At 35.3% G+C, this 21,402-nt stretch overlaps 2 protein-coding genes across 3 annotated transcripts; one reads left to right on the top strand and one right to left on the bottom strand.

Annotated features, from left to right (window-relative positions):
* Nucleotides 1–5,680: 5,680 nt before the first annotated feature.
* On the top strand, nucleotides 5,681–8,534 carry LOC310724551 (uncharacterized protein). Of its 2 annotated transcripts, XM_083538764.1 has the most exons (9): nucleotides 5,682–6,387; nucleotides 6,484–6,574; nucleotides 6,751–6,923; nucleotides 7,016–7,177; nucleotides 7,381–7,471; nucleotides 7,589–7,770; nucleotides 7,869–7,985; nucleotides 8,148–8,238; nucleotides 8,340–8,534. In XM_083538764.1, exons 1-9 carry the CDS (start codon nucleotides 5,890–5,892, stop codon nucleotides 8,390–8,392), a joined length of 1,458 nt encoding a protein of 485 aa, XP_083394890.1. In that variant the 5' UTR covers nucleotides 5,682–5,889; the 3' UTR covers nucleotides 8,393–8,534. The 2 variants fall into 2 exon arrangements, with proteins under 2 accessions (XP_083394889.1, XP_083394890.1); XM_083538763.1 differs by having other exon boundaries at nucleotides 5,681–6,574.
* A 3,034-nt stretch (nucleotides 8,535–11,568) lies between these two features.
* Nucleotides 11,569–18,693, bottom strand: p2rx3b (purinergic receptor P2X, ligand-gated ion channel, 3b). Its single transcript, XM_083538781.1, has 12 exons — nucleotides 18,327–18,693; nucleotides 17,553–17,688; nucleotides 17,025–17,096; nucleotides 16,816–16,885; nucleotides 16,634–16,727; nucleotides 16,422–16,499; nucleotides 15,153–15,294; nucleotides 14,784–14,920; nucleotides 14,537–14,630; nucleotides 14,346–14,411; nucleotides 12,872–12,949; nucleotides 11,569–12,777 (listed from the first exon to the last, which is right to left on the bottom strand). Exons 1-12 carry the CDS (start codon nucleotides 18,446–18,448, stop codon nucleotides 12,637–12,639), a joined length of 1,230 nt encoding a protein of 409 aa, XP_083394907.1. The 5' UTR covers nucleotides 18,449–18,693; the 3' UTR covers nucleotides 11,569–12,636.
* Nucleotides 18,694–21,402: the final 2,709 nt, after the last annotated feature.

The raw sequence follows: 21,402 nt of genomic DNA, 5'->3' as shown, positions 1-21,402 counted from the left end.
TTGAAGCGTTTTTCTGACACATGGTGGCCACCAGAAGCATAGCCTTTATTTCACATTGGAGTAGAATGATCAGTACGCAATGTCAAGAAAACTGTTAATTTCAAGATTAGATGTAAATGCAGTTGATACAATTTTCTAATGGTCGATTGGCAGGACACTTGGTTGACTCTACTCCTTGTCCTTAGTGTTCTTTCAGGCCTGGATATTCAAAAAAAGACCAAATTTGTTGGAATGTGCATATTTTTAGGCTAATCATATTAAGCGTTTAACGTTCTTAACAACAAATTGTTGGTCAAAAAATGAGCAAGAATTTAATACATACTTTAAATGTCTTCCTGCTCTATCCATCCTGGTTCCATTTATGCGCTTGTTATTGGGCTATCGATCAACTGCTTCAGGTGTGGCAGAAAGCTAAATAATGACTCCTAATCTTAAAAAAACTTTCTTTTCGGCTTCTCCCGTTAGGGGTCGCCACAGCGGATCCTCCGCACGTTTGATTTGGCACGTGTTTTACGCTGGATGCCCTTCCTAACGCAACCCTCCCCAATTTATCCGGGCTTGGGACCGGCACTAAGAGTGGCTGGGGATGGTTCCCTGACCGGGAATCGAACCCGGGTCGCAGCGGTGGGAGCGCTGCATCTTAATCACTAGACCACCAGGGGACCAATGACTCCTAATCTTAAAAAAAAAAAAAAAAGGATTTTAATCATTATCATGATTTTATGTTTGCATTTAAAAAGACTACAAGTGAAATTGGTACAAAACGTCTCAGGAGTGCATCCATTTAATTCTAGGACATTTTTACGTTTTCGCCATACATAATGACCAGAAAATTATCTTAAATGATTGTAAATGTGTTTATAAGCTTGATTACACCACTGAACTTCACCATATTTGATTATACCTAATGCTACAAAATGCATAAAAACATATGTAGGATTGTGATTACTTTGTGTGTATAGAGTAAGAAAACATTATTTAATGAGGAAGGAAGCAAACAAGTGCTGTAAATCCATCATCTTCATATTCAGGGTTTGTTTGATCCTGGTCAGGGTCTTGGTGGATAAATTCATAATTCATCATTGCTCTACTCTGCAGCAACGGCTCAGATTTACCATGTTACACGTTTTTATAACTCAACACACTGTCATATTTTGGTGTGTAAAAGTTAGCCATTTGACAGAAAACCTGTATGGGTGGTTTTGAGAGCAAGGTAAGAGGTTAATAGAGTTATGACATTAGAGGCAGTGAAATGGGAGGTGATGAAGCCAAGAAGTCTTGATCGTAAGTCTGTTAAGCCGCAGAAGAGGGAACTGGGAGCAGAAAAAGATTTAGTAAAGCAGGACACCACAGAAACAACAGAAACGGTAAGAATGGGCTTGTTAATTGGGTGTTTTGTTTTAAAAAGAAAATGTAATTGCAACACAATAGAAGAGCATATATTTACTTTAAAAAGGTTTATTAAATTAAGCAATATACTTTAAAAAACAGTGCATTATAGAGGCATGAGAGGTCCAACCTTGTCAAGCCCACATTACTGAACTATAATTTCTAAACCTAAAAACGTACTACACTAGCAACATTAAAGTGGATAAACTTCACTGATTGGTTTTGTGCCTTCACATTCAGATGACTGAAGAAAGACAAGCACCCAAGGGCATCTGTCTGCTTCAATCTATGCTGAACAGAATAAAGTCTTCAGAGAAGCTCCAAGATCCTTCTCATGTAACAGCTCAACACTGTAGACACGGGGTCTACACGAACCAGTGTGATGATGTGCTTATCGCAGAGTTAGACAAACCGGAGAGGAATTTTGAAGAGTCAGATCATTCAGAATGTTAAGTCAAACCTGATTTGGAATATTTCACTCAGAGGACAGTTGTTCACGAGTCCAATCCTACTTACACCACTATTTCTCAAAGGGACCCACCATGTGGTTTGCTTCACAATGTAATAAGAAAAACGTGGCATAATTTACAGCCCACTGAGGGTCATCCCTTATTGGAAGACGTGAAAGAGAAGCAAGCATCACAAGCTAAATCCGATTTTAGCATTCTGAATAACAGTCCACCTCATGAACTGTTTACTCATGAGCCATCAGGATCCTCCGATTCAGACTCAGAACATGGGTTGGTCAAAGAAACAACTGTAAAAAAAAAACATGATATAATGAAGCAATCTTGCCGGAGTGAAATACAGTAAGTCATTGTGTTTATTCAGTTAGTCTACATTTGAACAAAATCTTTAATATGAAAAACTTTAGAAATGCAACAGAAGTCTCTATTCATTTCTATTGCTTCCAATCAAATAAATAAATCATTATCTAGGTCACATCTGTAGAGGAAGCAGGGCCTCCACCCCTCCCTCCTAAACAGAGGAATTTCAACCAGATGCATGTCCAATTACAAAGGCAAGTATCTATATCCATATCTACACACACATTCTGTTCCAAAAGCAGAACCTGATACTTAGTCCTGTAAGGGAAATTGAATTATCAAGAACAAAGCACCATAGAGCACAGATCTAGTAACACTCATTGGCCGGCAATTATTAAATATAGCAAATACAATGCACACAAAAGAGAGAGACAGCCAGCCAGACAGGCAGAGAGAACAAAAGTGAGAAAGAGAGAGAGATAGACAGAGAGTTGTATATTTACACACAGTGCATTTTACAAAAATGTATTGAAAATCAATCATGTAATTGTTTAGTGCACAGTGCACACATTTACACTTCATCGTCGATTGAGATAGTTTGGACATGTGCAGAGGAGGGACATGGGGTATATCGGTAGGAGACTGCTGAGGATGGAGCCGCCAGGAAGGAGGAAAAGACTAACTGAATAAACACAATGACTTACTGCATTTTCACTCCGGCAAGATTGCTTCATTATATCATGTTCTTTTTTTACAGTTGTTTCTTTGACCAACCCATGTTCTGAGTCTGAATCGGAGGATCCTGATGGCTCATGAGTAAACAGTTCATGAGGTGGACTGTTATTCAGAATGCTAAAATCGGATTTAGCTTGTGATGCTTGCTTCTCTCTCCCTTACCTTGCCTTCAAAACGTCCTACATGCGTTTCTAATCCTGTCCATCGTCGTCACCCCCAACAAAAACCTCAACATCTTCAGCTCTGCTACCTCCAGCTTCATCTCCTGTCTTTTTCTCAATGCCACTGTCTCTAAACCATACAACATTGTTGGTCTCACCACAGTCCTATAAACTTTTCCTTTCACTCTTGCAGATCTCCTTTTATTACAAATCACCCCTGCCACTCTTCTCCACCCTGCCTGCACTCTTTTGTTCACTTCTCTAACACACTCTCCATTACTTTGCAATGTTGATCCCAGGTACCTGAAATCCTCCACCTTCTCCACCTCTTCTCCCTGCAACTGCACCACTGCACTGCCCTCACTCTCATTCACACACATGTACTCTGTCTTACTCCTACTGACTTTTATTCCCCTTCTCTTTAGCGCATATCTCCACCTCTCCACAACCTTCTCTTCTCAACCTGCTCCCTAATCTCACCACAAATCACAATATCATCATAGTCCAGGGAGACTCCTCTCTGACCTCGTCCGTCAACCTGTCCATCATCACTGCAAACAGGAAAGGGCTCAGGGCCGATCCTTGATGCAGTCCAACCTCCACTTTAAACCAGTCTGTCGTTCTTACTGCACACCTCACTGCTGTCACACTGTCCTCATACATGTCCTGCACCACCCTCATATACTTCTCTGACACACCTCACTTCCTTATAAAATACCACAACTCCTCTCTCGGCACCCTGTCGTACACTTTCTCTAAATCCACAAACACACAATGCAAGATATAAATCAGTGACTAATTAATATAATGATGTTAATACATTGGTGTGCAAAAAGTAACATTAGTCTTTTCACATAAACTGAGTTGATTTAGAAAGAGTCTTAAAAAAAAATAATAATTATATAATTATATTCATAATTAATCAGTACTTTGTATACTTAAGTAAACTTGTAGGTAAATACTTTTGCACTTTTATTCAAGTGAAAGTTTAAAGGGAGCACTTTCACTTTTACTGGAGTCATATTTTACCTACTGTATCTCTACTTTTACTCAAGTACATGGTTTGTGAACTTCGTCCATTACTGCTCATTGTCAAAAAGCCTGTTTGTATAACACTAGCATTTTTCATAATTAATACTTCCAGAGTAAGATTTTTTCCCTTCCTTTTGTATTTTTTTTGCTGGAAATTTAGTGAAATATTGCTCTAAACATACATGTACTTTATAATATTCTTACCCAGATGATTGTTATCTGACATAGTCTGTCAACTTTCAAAGCAGTTCATTCATCTGTGTCCAACATTTTCCAACCTGAGAGTTAGAGTAACCTTTTTGTAACACACAAAGTTTTGTCATCTTAGGTATGCCACATTTCTAGTATGGTTACATTTGAAAATTTTTATAAAACAGCTGATTCTTTACTGATAAAACTTTTCTGTGATAGGTTTGGATAGCATTTCTAGACTATTTTGTCCAGCTTTGGTAAGGGTGGCCCTTTATTATAGGTCTTTGTGTGAGAGCATGCGCTCTGTTTTAAAGTTGTTTTGGTTGCCGCTTAGTAGGGGCAGATTTAGGCAGAGGTGACATAGGCATGGGGCAAAAAAAGAAAAATCTATGTTGCTTTTTTAACCACTCATTTGCATGGTCGTGTCAATTATTATATCATGTCATGGTAAATTAATCTGGACAGAACTTGGAGTGTGCACCCACTGCCTGGAGAACTTCCCTCATTCATACACTCAGAAAGAAGAGACGTTGGGTGACATCATATCAGTAAGGAGAACTGAATCCAATTTAAAATAGATGACAACAAAGCTTAAAACTTAAGTACTTTGTCATAGTTCTTTTATACTTAAGTACATTTAAGGGCAAATACCTTTGTACTTTTACTTAAGTGAAAGTTTAAAGGGAGCACTTATACTTTTACTGGAGTCATATTTTACCTTTTGTATCTCTACTTTTACTCAAATATATGCTTGTGTACTTCGTCCCCCACTGTCAAATCGCAGCACAGTACCACTGCCAAGCCTTTAAAGAGCTGAAGGTTTGACAGTTATGTTATATGTTATGTTATGTTATGTTATGTTATGTTATGTTATGTTGTATTGTATTGTATTGTATTGTATTGTATTATATTATATTATATTATATTATATTATATTATATTATATTATATTGCTGACTATATATTGATTATATAATATATGATTATATATTGCTGACATTATAATATAAAATAGACAGCCATTCCTTTTATCTCTGACTATTGGTGACACTGGAGACTGGTGACCAGATCAACCATTAATGTTGTGATCAGAATGGTATCATGGTATAGACAAAAAAAAAAGGTCTTTGTGACTTTAAGATCAACACTATCGAAACATTGCAGAAATGTTATTTTATACTTCCTACATCCCTATGAGCTATCAAATCTTCTGTTAACGCTTATTGTTGTCCGGAAGAAATACCAGTGTTTGCATTGATACTGTGCTGATCAGGTTTATTCTATTTTTGTTGACTGGAATTGAATCCACAGTCCCTGACTATTAGTCCCTTTAATGACATTTTAGCTCCAGTGTGTTTGTTGTAATAAATTTTAGTCTTTTTATTCTTAATTATAATGAATTTTTTTTTCCTATCATATCATATTTCAAAGTGCTTTTGCTGCCATTTGAGTTTGCGATCATATCTACTTTGAAAAGCATTACGAAACCTTGATTGAGTTTATGTAGTTAACTCAGTTTGTAATACAGGTGGTAATTTAATGTCCAATGGACCAAATGATTATTTTAGATGACCTTTTACTGAAAACTGTCAAAAATCTAACTCTAATATGTTATGTTTTTATACAGGACTTTTACACTAAACGATTTCAGGCTTGACCTCGAGCCCATCAACTTGCTGGAGGAGGTTTGTACAGGAGATGAATGGGCAAAATTTCTGCCTGTTATAAATCCCTCAGCCCATCCAGATGCCAAAGACGATTCACAAAGAGAGGATTCTCATAATTCGAGTGATGATATCGGACCATGTAATACAGTCATAAAGCTGGCACTATCAGCAGACAAAGAGCAGTCAGAAATTAGTTCTAGTCTAGTCAGTGTTACTGACAGTCAGATAGACAGCGTAATCCAGACCAGACAAGAAACATCTCCTAAAGAGTCACCCTTTTCTGACCTTCCCAAAACACCACAAAAAGGTTTTGCAGTTGCACAAATGCCAGACATACTTGAATATGAACAATTACAGGAAAATTACTTTATGGTAGTATATGTACATGATAAAACTAACCTGACAAAAGTCAAGGACATGCCACTTGATCTGTCTGTTGTCAAGGTGAGAAACACTGTAAAAATAGGAACAATTATTGTAATATCACATTTAATGAAATATTTAAATACTAACAAACACCTCCACTTATCTTTTACAAAGTCATCAGGAATATTAGACAATTCAGCACTGAAGAGTCGAATTCATCTGAATAATAAAAAAAAACATCAACCATCAGGAAAGAGAAAAAGAGGTAAAAACTTTAAATCAGTAAAAAAGCAGAAGTGGAAGTTAAATGAATATGTACAGGCATATCTGTGTTTGTTTGTGTGTGTGTGTGTGTGTGTGTGTGTGTGTGTGTGTGTGTGTGTGTGTGTGTGTGTTTCTGGAGGTGGAACACTCAAATAAAGTCTTTTCTGCACATTTTAGGAAACATCAAACTACTCTTTCTTCGCAAACGCAGTGCCTCCACAGCATCCACTCAGTCTCCCACTTCTTCACCTGCAGTTGTCTCCTTTCCCTCCTCTAAATTTCATTCTTTACCAGAATCCAACTCCCAGACACAACAAGATTTCCAAACATCTGTAGATTCTAATGAAAAGGTGAGTACATCATACCGACCTGTCTCTACTGGACAAAGGAGTTTACTTGGACCAGCTGCATCACTGAGTATTGTATTTTTCTTTTTCTTAAGCCACTAGTAACAAATACTGCTTCACTACAAATGATATCAGAAGTGACAGAATCCTACAGCAATGATAATGACTTTGCAGAAAAGACTGTGCTTTCTAAAAATGATCAGCTATCAATCGAGGCAAAGTTGATGGATGTGCACCATGATTTCTCTTTTGTCAAGGTGAGGAAGAAGTTTGTATTGTCCCTTTTTTAGCATATTAGGTCCCAAGATTTATATGTTAAATGTGAAAAGATTTTGTGTAAGAAATGTGAATGTTATTTTAGGTGTAGGATTGCACTAAATCTCCAATAATTTGTCATTTACTTTTGATTAGAAGACACAAATCCTAACATCAGAAGTATTTCTTCTTCTGTTTTATAAAGTCTTCAAGGTTGCTAGACAATTCTGCTCTGAAGGATCGAATCAATTTGAGCAAAAAAAGAAAACATCGACCCCCAGGGGAAAGAAAAGATGGTGAGAAAATGAGTTTGAAACAACTAACAATAAAAAAGCAGTAAGGTGGAGTGACGTGAATTAATAAAATGAATTTATAAAAATAAATAAATCTAGTATATTTTTTATATATTTTAGAAAATACCAAAGAAAAGTTTCTCATAAAACGCCAACCGAGTGCCTTAAAGTCCCATCATTCTCGCCCTTCCTCACATGCTTCTGTCTTCAGCTTCTCTGCATTTTATAATATACCATGCTCAAAATCCAAGGATTTCCAGAAACATGAAGACTCCCAAACAGCTGTTCTTGGTAAAGAGAAGGTGAGAACATCCACACCTTATCAGTCTGTCTGTACTGATCAAATTAACTCAACTGGACCAGTTGCACTGACATAAAAAATCATATACTCTTTCCTAAGATGTTAGTAAGAAATGCTGCAGCACTGTCAACAATATTGGAAGTACCAGAATCTTCCAGCAATGATAATGACAAGGCACAGCTGAGGGATGTGCCCTATGATTTCTCTCTTGTCAAGGTAAGGAGAAAGTCATGTGTGTACGACATGCATAAATGTGTATAGGTTTATGACTGTACTAAATATATACTAAATAATCATATGCTTTTTGAAATTACAAATCATAATATTGCAGTTTAGAATAAAAATTATTATAGGTATTTCTTTCTCTCTTTTACAAAGTCATCAGAGCTGCTAGACGATTCTGCTCTTAAGTATCGAATCAGTTTAGCCAAAAAAAGTAAACATCGACCACCAGGAAAAAAAAAAGATGGTAAGAATATGAGCTCAGGACATAAAAAAAAAACAGTGGGGTAAAGTGACAAAACATAAAAAAAAATGAATCAAATACATTGTTTCCTCTTGGCATTTCAGAAAATACCAAAAAGAAGTTCCCCATTAAACTTCTCCGCCAATGGAGTGCCTAAGAGTCTCACCAGTTCCGCCCTTCTTCACACACATCTGTCTTCACCTCCTCTGCATTTTATAATATACCAAGGTCTTATAATTCCAATGATTCCAAAAGCACACCAGTTCCTGCTAACGAGAATTTCAGTATATCTTAGATCTGATGAAGAAAAGAATTTGTCCTAATTTATAATGAATTTAATTAATTCATAAAAAATATCAACTGATCAAAAATCATAAACTTACATTGTATTTGTTCTGCTCCTGCCTCTGTGGCAAAAGACAAAAGACAAATTCTTGAAACCAAAGCTTTGGAAGATAAAAAGCTAATTTGTGTCCGGGTAATGTAACAGGAACCACGGTCAAGCAGTGTACATGTAACCTAGTCTACATGTGACCTGGAAAATAACTAAATCCATCAGTCGTATAAATATAAATACTGTATTAAACTTTCCTTATAAGCTGCTTACTTATAAGCTGAATTAGTAAAATACCTTGGCTGAAATAAAATGTACAATGTTCCCAAATGTATTTATTTAGCTAAGTTAAAATCACTGTATTAGGTTTTTTGATCCTTTTGTACAGGAGCAATTAAAAAACAAGTAATTTCCTTCGCCTGAATCACTGCTAATATTTTATTCTGCCTTAAATCTCTTTAACATGACTCAGATGTGACACAAAATATGTGATGTTTGCTGAGGAAGACAGCTTCAAGAAACCGTTTGCCTTCTGTTAAAATCCATTTTATTATTATAGCACTTTTAATGACAGAAATTGTCACAAAGCATCTTTACAGAAATCCTGATGTACAGATGTAGATGAGCAAAATAGATGTGACAGTGGCAAGGCAATATTCCTGAGACTTCATGAGGAAGTAACCTAGAGAGGAACCAGACTCGAAAAAAGAACCCAATCTTTTTTGGGTGACATCCGATAGTGAGTTAACAATCGCATACAGTTGTAGAAGAGTTATGTACACTTCTTCATTTTTAACATAACATTGTTTTTTACAGTGTCAGAAACCACATGGAGATATGAGCTGGTTTCAAGAAAGTGGTTTAGGCATGCATGTTGCACAGTCCTAAACTATCTTGGTGATCAAATACTTTCATTGTAAATGGGCCAAGCTGTATTTTTATGTTCAATTAAAGACAGACATTTGCTTTATAACACCAGATTGCTGTAATAAGAATAAACAAAGGGGACTTATTATAAACTCATATATATTATGTGTTCTTTTTTGTGGTATACCTAATTATTCTTGATCACATTTAATATCATTTCAATGCATGACTGGAAAAAGAGATTATAATAATAATAAAAAATATATAATTTACTGGACAGGTACCCATGCATTCTTATGTATAGTACACCATTTCTGATCTCTTTCTTACAGTTTCTCACTGAGATTAAAAAGCATTTGAATTGCAAATGCTAAAATCCACATCTTATTAAAAAAAAACCTCCAGTCCTAAAAATGACAAAACATGAATAAACAATGGTACTTCTGCATGCTACCAAGATGGTCAACATTACATAGTAAAATTATAAATACAGCTACAAAAATCTTATGTCAAAATGGATCCATTTCAGTCAATCATCACTCCTTAGGCAGAACAAAAGAGTCATTTATCATCACTCTGATAAGAGATGCAGAGACATATCAGCAACATATCTGGGAAACCATTAGTAGACTGGGTTTTTAATAGGCATCATAATTCGTGGTTTTCCTTTCCAGTTGTAAAACACTTTCCCAGCAATGGACATCTCTTGTGTGTAATAGTTGGTATGGAAACAATAGGGTAAGAAAAAAAAAAAAAAAAAAAATTTTGGGACCCCATATATTGAATGATATGTAAATCAGCAATCATTTGAGATATCTGGTTTTACTTCCTGCATCCCCAGAATTACCCTGCGCAGCTGACAAGGAGGGAATGTCAGTTAAACAACCTCTCTGTAAAACTTTGGTGAGAAGAAAACCATCTCAAAATGTGGATGAGCTGCGTAGATACCACATGAGGCTTCACTCCTGTCAGTCATGAATAGAAGCTTGAGGCTATAGTCAGCACAGGCTCACTAACACGAGTCCGCTGTTCAATGGCAAAAAGACAAGGTGATGTTTTTACAATCTGCATCGGTCTAGTATCTGTAAGCTTAATGTATGTTCAATGTAAGCCTTAGACTCCTTCTTGGCTGACAGTATTGCGTTCCTACTGTTGCAGCCCAGCCGGCTCAAGGATCGAAGTACATTCTAAAATGCATTAATTGAGTAAACATACACTTCCTATCAGTCCACTTGAGCCATTCCTCTCTGTACTCTATCATCAGCAGACCTTTCCAACCTCAAAACCATCATTCTGTATAAACTCCAGAGGCTGTTGTGCCTGAAATATGGAACCATATGCACATATTTTTCAAAAGTTTAATATAAGGAAACATTTACACTTATATTAGTGCATGTATTAATGAAATTAGATTGCACTAAATTAATTGTGTTGCTTGAAATTAGATATTTATCAAATAAGTTATTATTAGTCAGATTACACATACTATAGATTACACAAGTGGCTGATCACATGTACTAAAACATCCAACATTTAAACAACTGTCTTATTGCAAGTTGGACTGAAAGCATTGTATTTGTAATTTCAAAGTACTTTTCAGGAGTCAAATCTCTAAGTACCCCTTTTTAAACATCTCTGTTTTTATTAAAAAATTTTCATCTTAAAATCAATCAGCATCTTAGAAAATATAATGAGGAAAAAAAAGTAATATTGAAGTTCCACTTACCGGCCCAGTTTTTTTTTTTTTTTTTTCAAGAAATAATAAAACCTTACAAGGTGAAGCCAACACACACTTCTTTAAGAAACTGAGCTACAATTCTGTTCTTTTTCTCAAATAAATGTTTCCCAATGCTTTCAATCTCTAAAATCTGACCATTTTATGTAACAGATGATGTAACACATGCAATAGAAATAAGCTATCTAAGTGAAAGTAAAAATAATGAATTCAGAATCAATTAATTCACTTTCATTATTAACTCGTAAAAGCTTAAACCCTGTCATCAAATATGATTTACGATTTGTATTACTGCGATGCTTTCTATTACTAAATTGCTAAATAGTGGTAATACTTGTGGATATTTAAATGTACTTCTAATCACAGTGCTACTTTATGCTTTAAGTTACATTGGTCCTCTATTGCTATAGGCCTGAAAATGACCATGCAGATATTACAACTTGCACTGAAGCATTTATATACAAGGTGTCCTAAAGGTAATAGGGAGGTTACCAAAAAAATTGCAGTCACAGCAAATCCATTATTGTGATTATATATATTATTGTGAATGGATTTAAAAAATAAACTATCAATTTATCTAATAAAATAATAAATCTAATAATCTACTTTATCTATTTAGCATTTTTGGAAGTGGTGAGGAAAGAACTGTATATGGCTTTATTGTAGGTGATAAGAGAAACAAACTTTTTTTTATGGATTTTTAATTCAATGTATATCAAGCCTTAAAGTTAACTGTAGTATAAGAGGAATAACACACTTTAAGTCATGTTGTTATTGAAAAATGATCATCACACCATCCATCGCTGAGTATTTTTCCCATTATAAATTCAAGCCCTGGTGTGTTTTCTTCCTAACTAATTGTTATATTCATATACTGTTATAATCCTTACTATTGTTATTATTATACAACATATGAATAGCTTTTTAAGGGTTAGTTTAAATATATTTTTGAACGTTCAGGTTTAGTTTGTCTTAATTGTTATTACTGTAAAACAAAGCTAATTTCAACATCTAATCTACAGAAAAGAATTTGCAGAAAACTTTTATTCATGTCTTCTTATATTTTACACATACTGAACAGACAGAAATTTAGGCACCCATGATACATTATTTCTCATGATCTTAAAAAGTTTTTGAATTAGGACTGTAAGAAAGAGTTTAAGATACAGTGATTTTGATTTGTTTAACAGTCTTTAGGTATAATTGCATTTACACTGTGTATACTGTGTACTCTGCTGTAAAGCCTAATTGAACCGTCATGTATAGTAAATTGTTGATCGTTATTGTACAGTTTTTCTTCTTGAACGCAAAATCTGTGCTTTATGACTAATAGGACACCGTGTATATTAAAATCAGTACCAGAATGTGATACCTTACTGCTATTTACAGTGCATTTTCATATTAAGCTACAAGTAAAAGTGTGCAGGGTATTTAACTGTTACTAGAAGCAGTTCAGAAAATGGTGTTAACCATACTGGCCAATGGAAAAAGCCCCTGAGTCATTAGAGAACTTGTCTTCAGGTCTGACTGACAACTGGCTGTGATCTCTGGTCCGGTACATGCTACTGCTGTAGGAGGGTGATTTTTCAAGTTGTGCAACTGACACCTAGAGCAAAACAAATAAACCAGAAGCTGCTGCATTTGTTGTTATTTAAACAAAAGGAAACAAAAAGTAATCATTCTCTAATAAATTGACATACCTCTTCAAATTTTCTTGCCTTGTACTGATCAGCTCCTTTTAGGAAATTTAGGAGGATTATATCACAAAGAACGGCCCCCTAAAAACAACACGTAATTCGAAAAAAGAACATCAACTCAAAACAAGTAAAAAAAACACTTTCCATAGCTGCACTTTTTTTACAAGTTAAAATAACACTGTCCTTAAAAGGTTACATTTAATTTACATTGTAAGCACACACTTTTTTTTACAAAATGATTGAAAGCAATAAATGCAGAATTAATTTTTGTGGTAAATCTGTGATTGGTGCTGGTTAGTTAAAGTTCTGTAACTGCCCTTAGGTTTGCTACTGAAAGCCTTTAGTTGTACATAAATTAACAATATACTTTCTTCTCTATTCTTCTCATTTAAAAAGCCTGTAAACTGCTTTTAATAAATTAGAACTCATAAATACTAATACATTTGTAGGTCCGGATGTTTAAAAGGGAACTACTGTTCCCCATGCCTGCTCCCAGATTTTGTGTGTGGCGAGATCTGCTGTGTTGTATGGTTTAGAGACAGTGAGTAAAAGACAGGAGGTGGAGCTGGAGGTAGCAGAGCTGAAGATGTTAAGATTTTCATTAGGAGTGACGAGGATGGACAGGATTAAAAAAAGGTTTTTTAGAGGGATTGCGCATGTAGGATGTTTAGGAGACAAGGTGAGGGAGGGCAGTTTGAGATGTTTGGACATGTGCAGAGGAGGGACATGGGGTATATCTTTAGGAGAATGCTGAGGATGGAGCTGCCAGGAAGTAGGAAAAGAGGAAGGTTAAAGAGGAGGTTCATGGATGTGGTAAAGAAAGACATGCAGGTAGTTGGTTTGAAAGAGGCATATGTAGAGAACAGGGTAGCATGGAGACGGATGATCCGATGTGGAGACCCCTAACGGGAGCAGCCGAAAGAAAAAGAAGAATTAACCGGTTTTTTTTTTACTTCTTACATTTTTACAATGGAAACGCATGAAAACGAGGAATTTTTATAAACAACAGAAGCAAGCAATAAAATTCCCCTGCCAGAAAAGCTGAAGGTAAAAGGGACATTCTTAGCACATGCATGGAATGGCAGATCCAGAGATTCATATTTCACTGGTGTTAATGTAAAAAATAAGATCAGTTTTTTTTCTAATCCATTTTTAAAGGCTGTTTAGTATACACTGCAATCATGGCTTGCAAGCAATGTTACAGGAATATATTAAGATCCACCATGACCCTGATCAGGATAAGCGATCTTACTGACCAAGAATGAATGATGAAATGAATGTTCTTATTACAGCATATTAGGAAACACATACTCTCTACAAAATGCAGGATAACAGTATAATAATTTACAAATTGTATCTAACAACATGTGGTTGAATATTAACATATAATTATATCAATATAATCAAAATTTAATAATAGCTGATTTGATTAGACTGTACACATGAACTCAATATATTTAAAAGAACACAAACTTACCACACCCACAGATGTGAAGGCAGCCACCATATTGATTAGAGTAGGGATCATATTAAATTTCCCTGCCTGCAAAAATGGCAGAAAATTTTGTGAACAAAAGGCTTATTCGCACTTACACACGCATATACATATACACATATTCAGACAGACTTTATTTATGGAAACATTGAACCAATTTCTTGGAAACTCACATCTCCATTGACCATCACATCAAATCGGATCGTGACTGCCTTCAGCAGAGTGCGGTACTCTGTCCCATTCTCCATCTTAAAGTACTTTGCGAACCTTAACGCAAAATTATGCATATGAGCTTCAAGCGCATTTTCAAGCTGAAGAGTTATCATTTGACAAACTGTTTTACTGAGACCTGACTATTTCATGTACAAGTAAGAATTATTTAGGGAAGAAACTAAAAGTGCATTCCTAGTTTGTACCTACCTAAAGTTGTACCCTGGAGATACACTAGTTTTCTCAGACATGGCATCCAGTCGAGTAAAGGAGTATGCAGGCTTACAGTCATCCTCTGATTTATCCAGATCACACACCCAGGCTATCTTTATGCCTATCACTCCACCCTGAGAGGTAGGAAAAGGAAGGAAGGAAGAATGAAAGAAAGGAACAAAGGAAGGAAGGAAGGAAAGAAAGAAAGAAAGAAAGAAAGAAAGAAAGAAAGAAAGAAAGAAAGAAAGAAAGAAAGAAAAAAAGAAACAAGATAGAAACAAGAAAGAAAGGAAACAACGGTGCGAGGAGCAATTTGTACTTTTTTTTTATTAGAATTAATTAAATTACAAGAGAATGCAGACTCACTTTATCAGCCAGCGTGGTAAAGTTCTGATGGCTAAACCGGATTACATCTCCCACTCTGAATATGGGGCAGTAACTGTTTTGTTCAAAGTCGAATTTGCAATTCTTTATATAACGGCTGCTGGTGCTGGGTAAGAAGTTTCCTCTGTGTTAGAAAGAGAGTGATGATGTGAGACACTGCAGGCCAGTGTGTGCAACCGAAACATATGTTAGAATACGTGTATATGAAAAGGGTTGAGTTTTATTGTATCTATTTAGATTTTTACTACCATTACAATACTACTACCACTGCTAAGACTACTACTACTACTACTACTACTACTACTACTACTACTACTACGACTTAATACCACCACCACTACTACTACTACTATTACTACTACCACTACTACTCCTACTACTACTACTACTACTATTACTACTACTACTTAATACCACCACTACTACTACTACTATCACTGCTAAGACTACTACTTAATACCACCACAACTACTACTACTACTACTACTACTACTACTACTACTACGACTTAATACCACCACCACCACTACTACTACTACTATCACTGCTAAGACTACTACTTAATACCACCACAACTACTACTACTACTACTACTACTACTACTACTACTACTACTACTACTACTACTACGACTTAATACCACCACCACTACTACTACTACTATTACTACTACCACTACTACTACTACTACTACTACTACTATTACTACTACTACTTAATACCACCACTACTACTACTACTATCACTGCTAAGACTACTACTTAATACCATCACAACTACTACTACTACTATGACTTCTACTACTACCACTGTTGAGACTACTACTATTTTTCCTTTTACTACCACCATTACCACTATATATGCTATTAACACCACTATTACTGCAACCGCTACTACTTCTATTCCTACCACTACTACTATTACTACTGTAAGTACTGCAATGGTTACTACTACTACACTTCCTACTTTTATTATCACTACTAGCGTGATCAATACTGTACCACCTTCACCACTACTCCAACACTATTACCACTACCAATAATCTACTACTATTTCCACTAATAACATCACCACTACTCTACCACTATTACCACTACTACTATTACCACTATTACCAGTATTATCATCACTACTCTACCACTATTAGCACTATTACCTTCACCACTACTCTACCACTATTACTAGTAAGAATGATAACGATAATAATAATAATAATAATAATATTAATAATAATAATAATTGGGTCCTCACTTTGTGAAGTTGAAGCGGGGAAAGCGAATGCTATTTTTAATAAATATGGTGAAGTTCTCAACCTCCATCATAGGTTTTCTAAGAAACAGTAGATCCATTGTATTTATACAAACTTAACAATGAACACATCCATTGAAATACAATGCATTAGAAAACAACATTCAGTGTACTAGACAAAATCCACACATACTCAACATACTAAACATACTCACATTGGAATGTCATCAATCTCTGCAGGACACCATCCTCTTATCTGACAGGTTTTTGCAGTACCTATGTAGCTCACACACTTTCCTGTCAACAAACCTGACAGACGATGGTGTCAGTACATACAGTACACATTCAAACACTTGGAAATGTTAGGTGTGAGTGGTACAGAATTAATACATCTTACCATTCGAGCCTGGCTTTGACATTAACTTTGTGCAGTTGTCATCATGTTCACATTTAAATTTTCCCTCACTCTAAAACAGACACATGCAAATGAAGAGAGAATTATTCCGTTGTTGCATTGCTATACATTCTTACAAACATCCAGAGACTGAGGTACATTGTGATGATGCTGATAATAAGCTGTAGCGATGATATAGTTGCTTTACTTACTTCAGGACACAAACCCTGCACCTGGTTCTCTGTTGTGATGAGTTTAGTAATGATGCAGAATACTGAAGCTCCCTAAAGAATAAACACACACACACACACACACACACACACACACACACACACACACACACTCACACACACACACACACACTCACACACACACACACACACACACACACACACACACACACACACACACACACACACGAATATCTCACTGTACATAGAGTACTCGGGGCTGAGAACAGGAAAAGGGTTTTACTTCCACACAATACAAGAACAGCTTTTAACATTTTACTTCTCTTTAATCAAATATGTAAAACAACAAAAAACAAACAAAAAAATTTACAAGGCTTTTTGAACCATTGTATTATTGTATTAGTCTTGAATACAAATAATGTAATTATAGAGAAGACATGCCAAATGAATGAAATTAATCCAGGTTTTCTTTTTTTCTTCTTCTTCTTCTTCTTTTTTTATTTTTACCCCTGTGCACTGGGTTAAACAGGCTTAATTGGCTAAACAGACCTGTGAAGGTGTGACAAAGTCAGCAACATCCATGGTTTTATTGTGGTGTACTCCAAATCCTTTAACTTTTGTCATCACAGATGATTCGATAGCAGTGTCTCTTTCTTGATAGGCCTTTTCATATAAAAATACCCAACTGTCAGAATGACAGAGAAAAAGAAGACCAAAAGATCAAAAGAAATAGAGAGAGACATAGACAGAGAGAGAGAGAGAGAGAGAGAGAGAGAGAGAGAGAGAGAGAGAGAGAGAGAGAGAGAGAGAGAACAGGAGATGGGAAGTGTGGAAAAAAAAAAAGACTGCATTAATTCATATCCATCTTGAGATATGTGCACTTTCTATTAAGCCACACAAGACTGTATGGTCTAGGTGTAAAGTTTTTATTTTTTATTTTTTTACATAGTAAAATAGTACACATATTTGGAAGCTTTTTATGTATTTTCTGACTTTTTGATTAACAATATTATCTAGTTATAAAATTAAGTATGGGGGACATTAGTAGTGCAGTGCCCACACACTTTTCTTTTCTTTTCTTTTCTTTTTTTTTTTTAGCTTCAACCATATTTCATATAAATCTGTTTTAATTTCAAAACTCTATTTGTGTTACTGGTGTTCTGACCCATAAACAGAAAAAAAAGGGCTAAGTAAACAACGTTACTCCCACATTAATACCTGACACTGTGAATTCATTTACAAACACTCCTAAATTACTTTTTAATATCTACAAAAAAATCTATTTCACTTCCTAATAATGAAATTACTTTTAAGCAGCCTTACCCAACAAAGTAAGATATTATGAGCAGCTGTACAAGTCGATTGATGATGCCGATGGTCCAGCTCTTCACCACCACAGACTTTGTCGTCTCGTAAGTGAAGAAATTTGTTATAAAGCCCCACATCTTTTAAACACCACTGTAAAAATTGGTACACTATACAGTTGTATACACGGTGTCTTTCCTTTCAAAAACAAAAAATCAAAAAGGTGAAATCCAGTTCTTTGAGATTTAAGTCCAAGTCATGAAAATTTCAAACAAGAAACAATAAAATTTTACAACAGAAAAAAACTTTTCTAGTCTTTCAAGACAGAACCAGGATTAAGACAAAGAGCTGTTTGTGTGTTGTAAGTCATCTTTTAGTGTGCTGCAGAACCTCCCTCCTTCCAGCACTTTCTTTATAGTCCCCTCCTCTTTTCTCGAAATTACATAAACTTTCCGCCACAGCGGATCCTCCGCACGTTTGATTTGGCACATGTTTTACGCTGGATGCCCTTCCTAACGCAACCCTCCCCAATTTATCCGGGCTTGGGACCGGCAGTAAGAGTGGCTGGGGATGGTTCCCTGACCGGGAATCGAACCCGGGTCGCAGCGGTGAGAGCGCTGCATCTTAACCACTAGACCACCAGGGGACCTTTTTTCTCGAAATTACATAACATCCCAAATTGGTCAAGAATGAATCAATAATCAGTAAGTGGCCTAATAGCACACAATTGTGTAATAAGTGGCAACATGTTTAATAGCTTAAGCAGGTGCTTGTTATATAAATTAAAACAAGTGTACTAGTAACTATTAAACAATAGTTTTCTTTTTGATAGTTTTAATAATAAAATAATAGAAGAATTATGCAATTTCCATAAATAATGATTTGCCCTATTCCAGAAGACAAATAGAACAACAATTCTGAAATAAACTTAATTTGTTTCTGATTATCATTTCAAATGTTTCTTGCTGCAATTAACTACATCTAATCTAATGATTTCTATATTCTGGACAAGTTAATCATCCAGAAGAAAAAAAAAAAAGTCACTTCAGACTAGATTTCCCAATAATGTGTATAACAAAACATCAAGAACTCCTCAATTCAATGCTCTGGTGCACTTATAATCAGTGTCCACTACATTAACAAGTTTATCAGGCAAAAATAATATTTTAAAAATCACTTATAGATAGATATTTATACAACAGTACATTAGAATCCTTTAATTCTATTGATATTGATTATTTTTTTATAAGAGAATCTCAGATAATAGTGAATGGTATAGTTTAAGTAACAGGTAAAATACTCATTTAGACTCATTTAGATTGTAATGTTCACTGTACAAGTAAGTATAGAAACGATAACATGTCTAAATGAATATTTCACCTGTTATTTAAACTACAGCATTCACTATTATCTGAGATTGGAAAACAGTAGATAATAGCGTATAGAGTTAACACTTTTGGTGATAACCATAGATGTCATTCAAAGTTCAGAAGTTCAGAGTAAGCTAAAAATACAATTGCGGACCATGCATATAACATGTATACATGTAATATGAAAATGCATACCTTACTGTGTTTTTTCTGAGACTGAAGATGTCAGTCGTTATCATCAATATTCTTCATATGTTAATTCAGTTCAGTTTATTTGTATAGTGCTTTATAATAAGAAATTAACTGTATGGTGTAACAGACTGCTTCACACTCCTGTGCTCAACATAGTCAGCATTTCAGAAGTGAAAATCATTTTAAAACATGATGTAAAAGATTCCAAACCTTTTCTTCCCTAAAGCAAATAACCATACAGACATTCTACCCCCCACCCCGATTTACTTTTTCTCTCGTAAAAAATATGTGCAGATATCTCAAGAGCAAAACCTGACAAAGCACCAGGTTCCAAGAAAAGCAGGGACACTAACAGTATAGGCAGGTCATGTAGAGATCATGATTGCGGTCATTCAAAATGCAATGCTGAGTGCTGCACATCTTGATTTGATTCTCTTGAAACAAGAGCTTTAAAAGAGATAGAGCAAGAGAGAAAGAAGAGAGAGAGAGAGAGAGAGAGAGAGAGAGAGAGAGAGAGAGAGTAGGAGATGCAGAGGTAGTAAAAGTGTGAGGGGTGGGTTGAGAAAATGCACTTGACTCAATAAAAATTGATGAATAAGATTGCAGTAAATGTAATAAGGAGTAAAGTGGTTTGAGAGAGCAAGTGCTGGGAGAAAAATAGACAGAAAAGGAAGAGGTGGAAGAGAAATGTGGGATTTGTGGACAAAAGATATAAGAGGACCCGAATGATCTGTCACAACAATCTGTGACCTTACACTCACACGGATGACAATAGAAAATAAAATCTTTCAATTTAAGGTCTCTGTAAAAATGTTTTTCTGTGCTGTGAAACATCTGAGAAACAAGTTAGTTCCTGGTATCACTTGTATTATTTGTTATTCCTCTTTATTCGCAACAGTTTGCCAGTGCCCACAGTCTTTTACCCATTGGCACATCATAATGTGTAAAATGTGTAAAAAGGTTTAATAAATAAAGGTAGAAAAAAACGTTTGTGTTTTGTGACATAATTTCACAAAAGACCAAATAAAAAAATATGGAAAAGTTTATTTAAATGCCTGCCTCTGTCTTTCTTTCATTCTAATGACCTTTAAAGCTGCCTTTTCTCTGTGTGAGTATGTGTTAGAAAGAGAGAAAGAGAGAGAGAGAGAGAGAGAGAGAGAGAGAGAGAGAGAGCTGGAAAGTCAGTAGGTGAGACCTTGTTTATACTGTACCTTATCTTTAATTCAATATAACAAATCACTTTCTAGTATATACAGATAATACAAAAGCTGTTGTACAAAAATATACATTAATTTTACAGTTTTCAATAAATTTTCATAATTGAGAATAATATGATAAAGAAACATCTATTCATGAATTCCAAGTATAATTCAAAGTAAAGCTACTAGTTTTTGTGCTGAACAGTACATTGTAGATTGTCTGCCCTCAACCAGCAGGGCCCAAACATCTAAGATCATTATTGATGGTTCTAATTTTCTTTTTTTTTCTTTTTATTTAATACAAACCTTTTTTTTTATTATCTGGGATGCCCT

The sequence above is a fragment of the Silurus aristotelis genome (genome assembly GCF_946808225.1).
Source record: "Silurus aristotelis genome assembly, chromosome: 4".
In the NCBI taxonomy this organism is placed as follows: domain Eukaryota; kingdom Metazoa; phylum Chordata; class Actinopteri; order Siluriformes; family Siluridae; genus Silurus; species Silurus aristotelis.
This window is presented reverse-complemented; position numbering and strand designations above follow the sequence as displayed.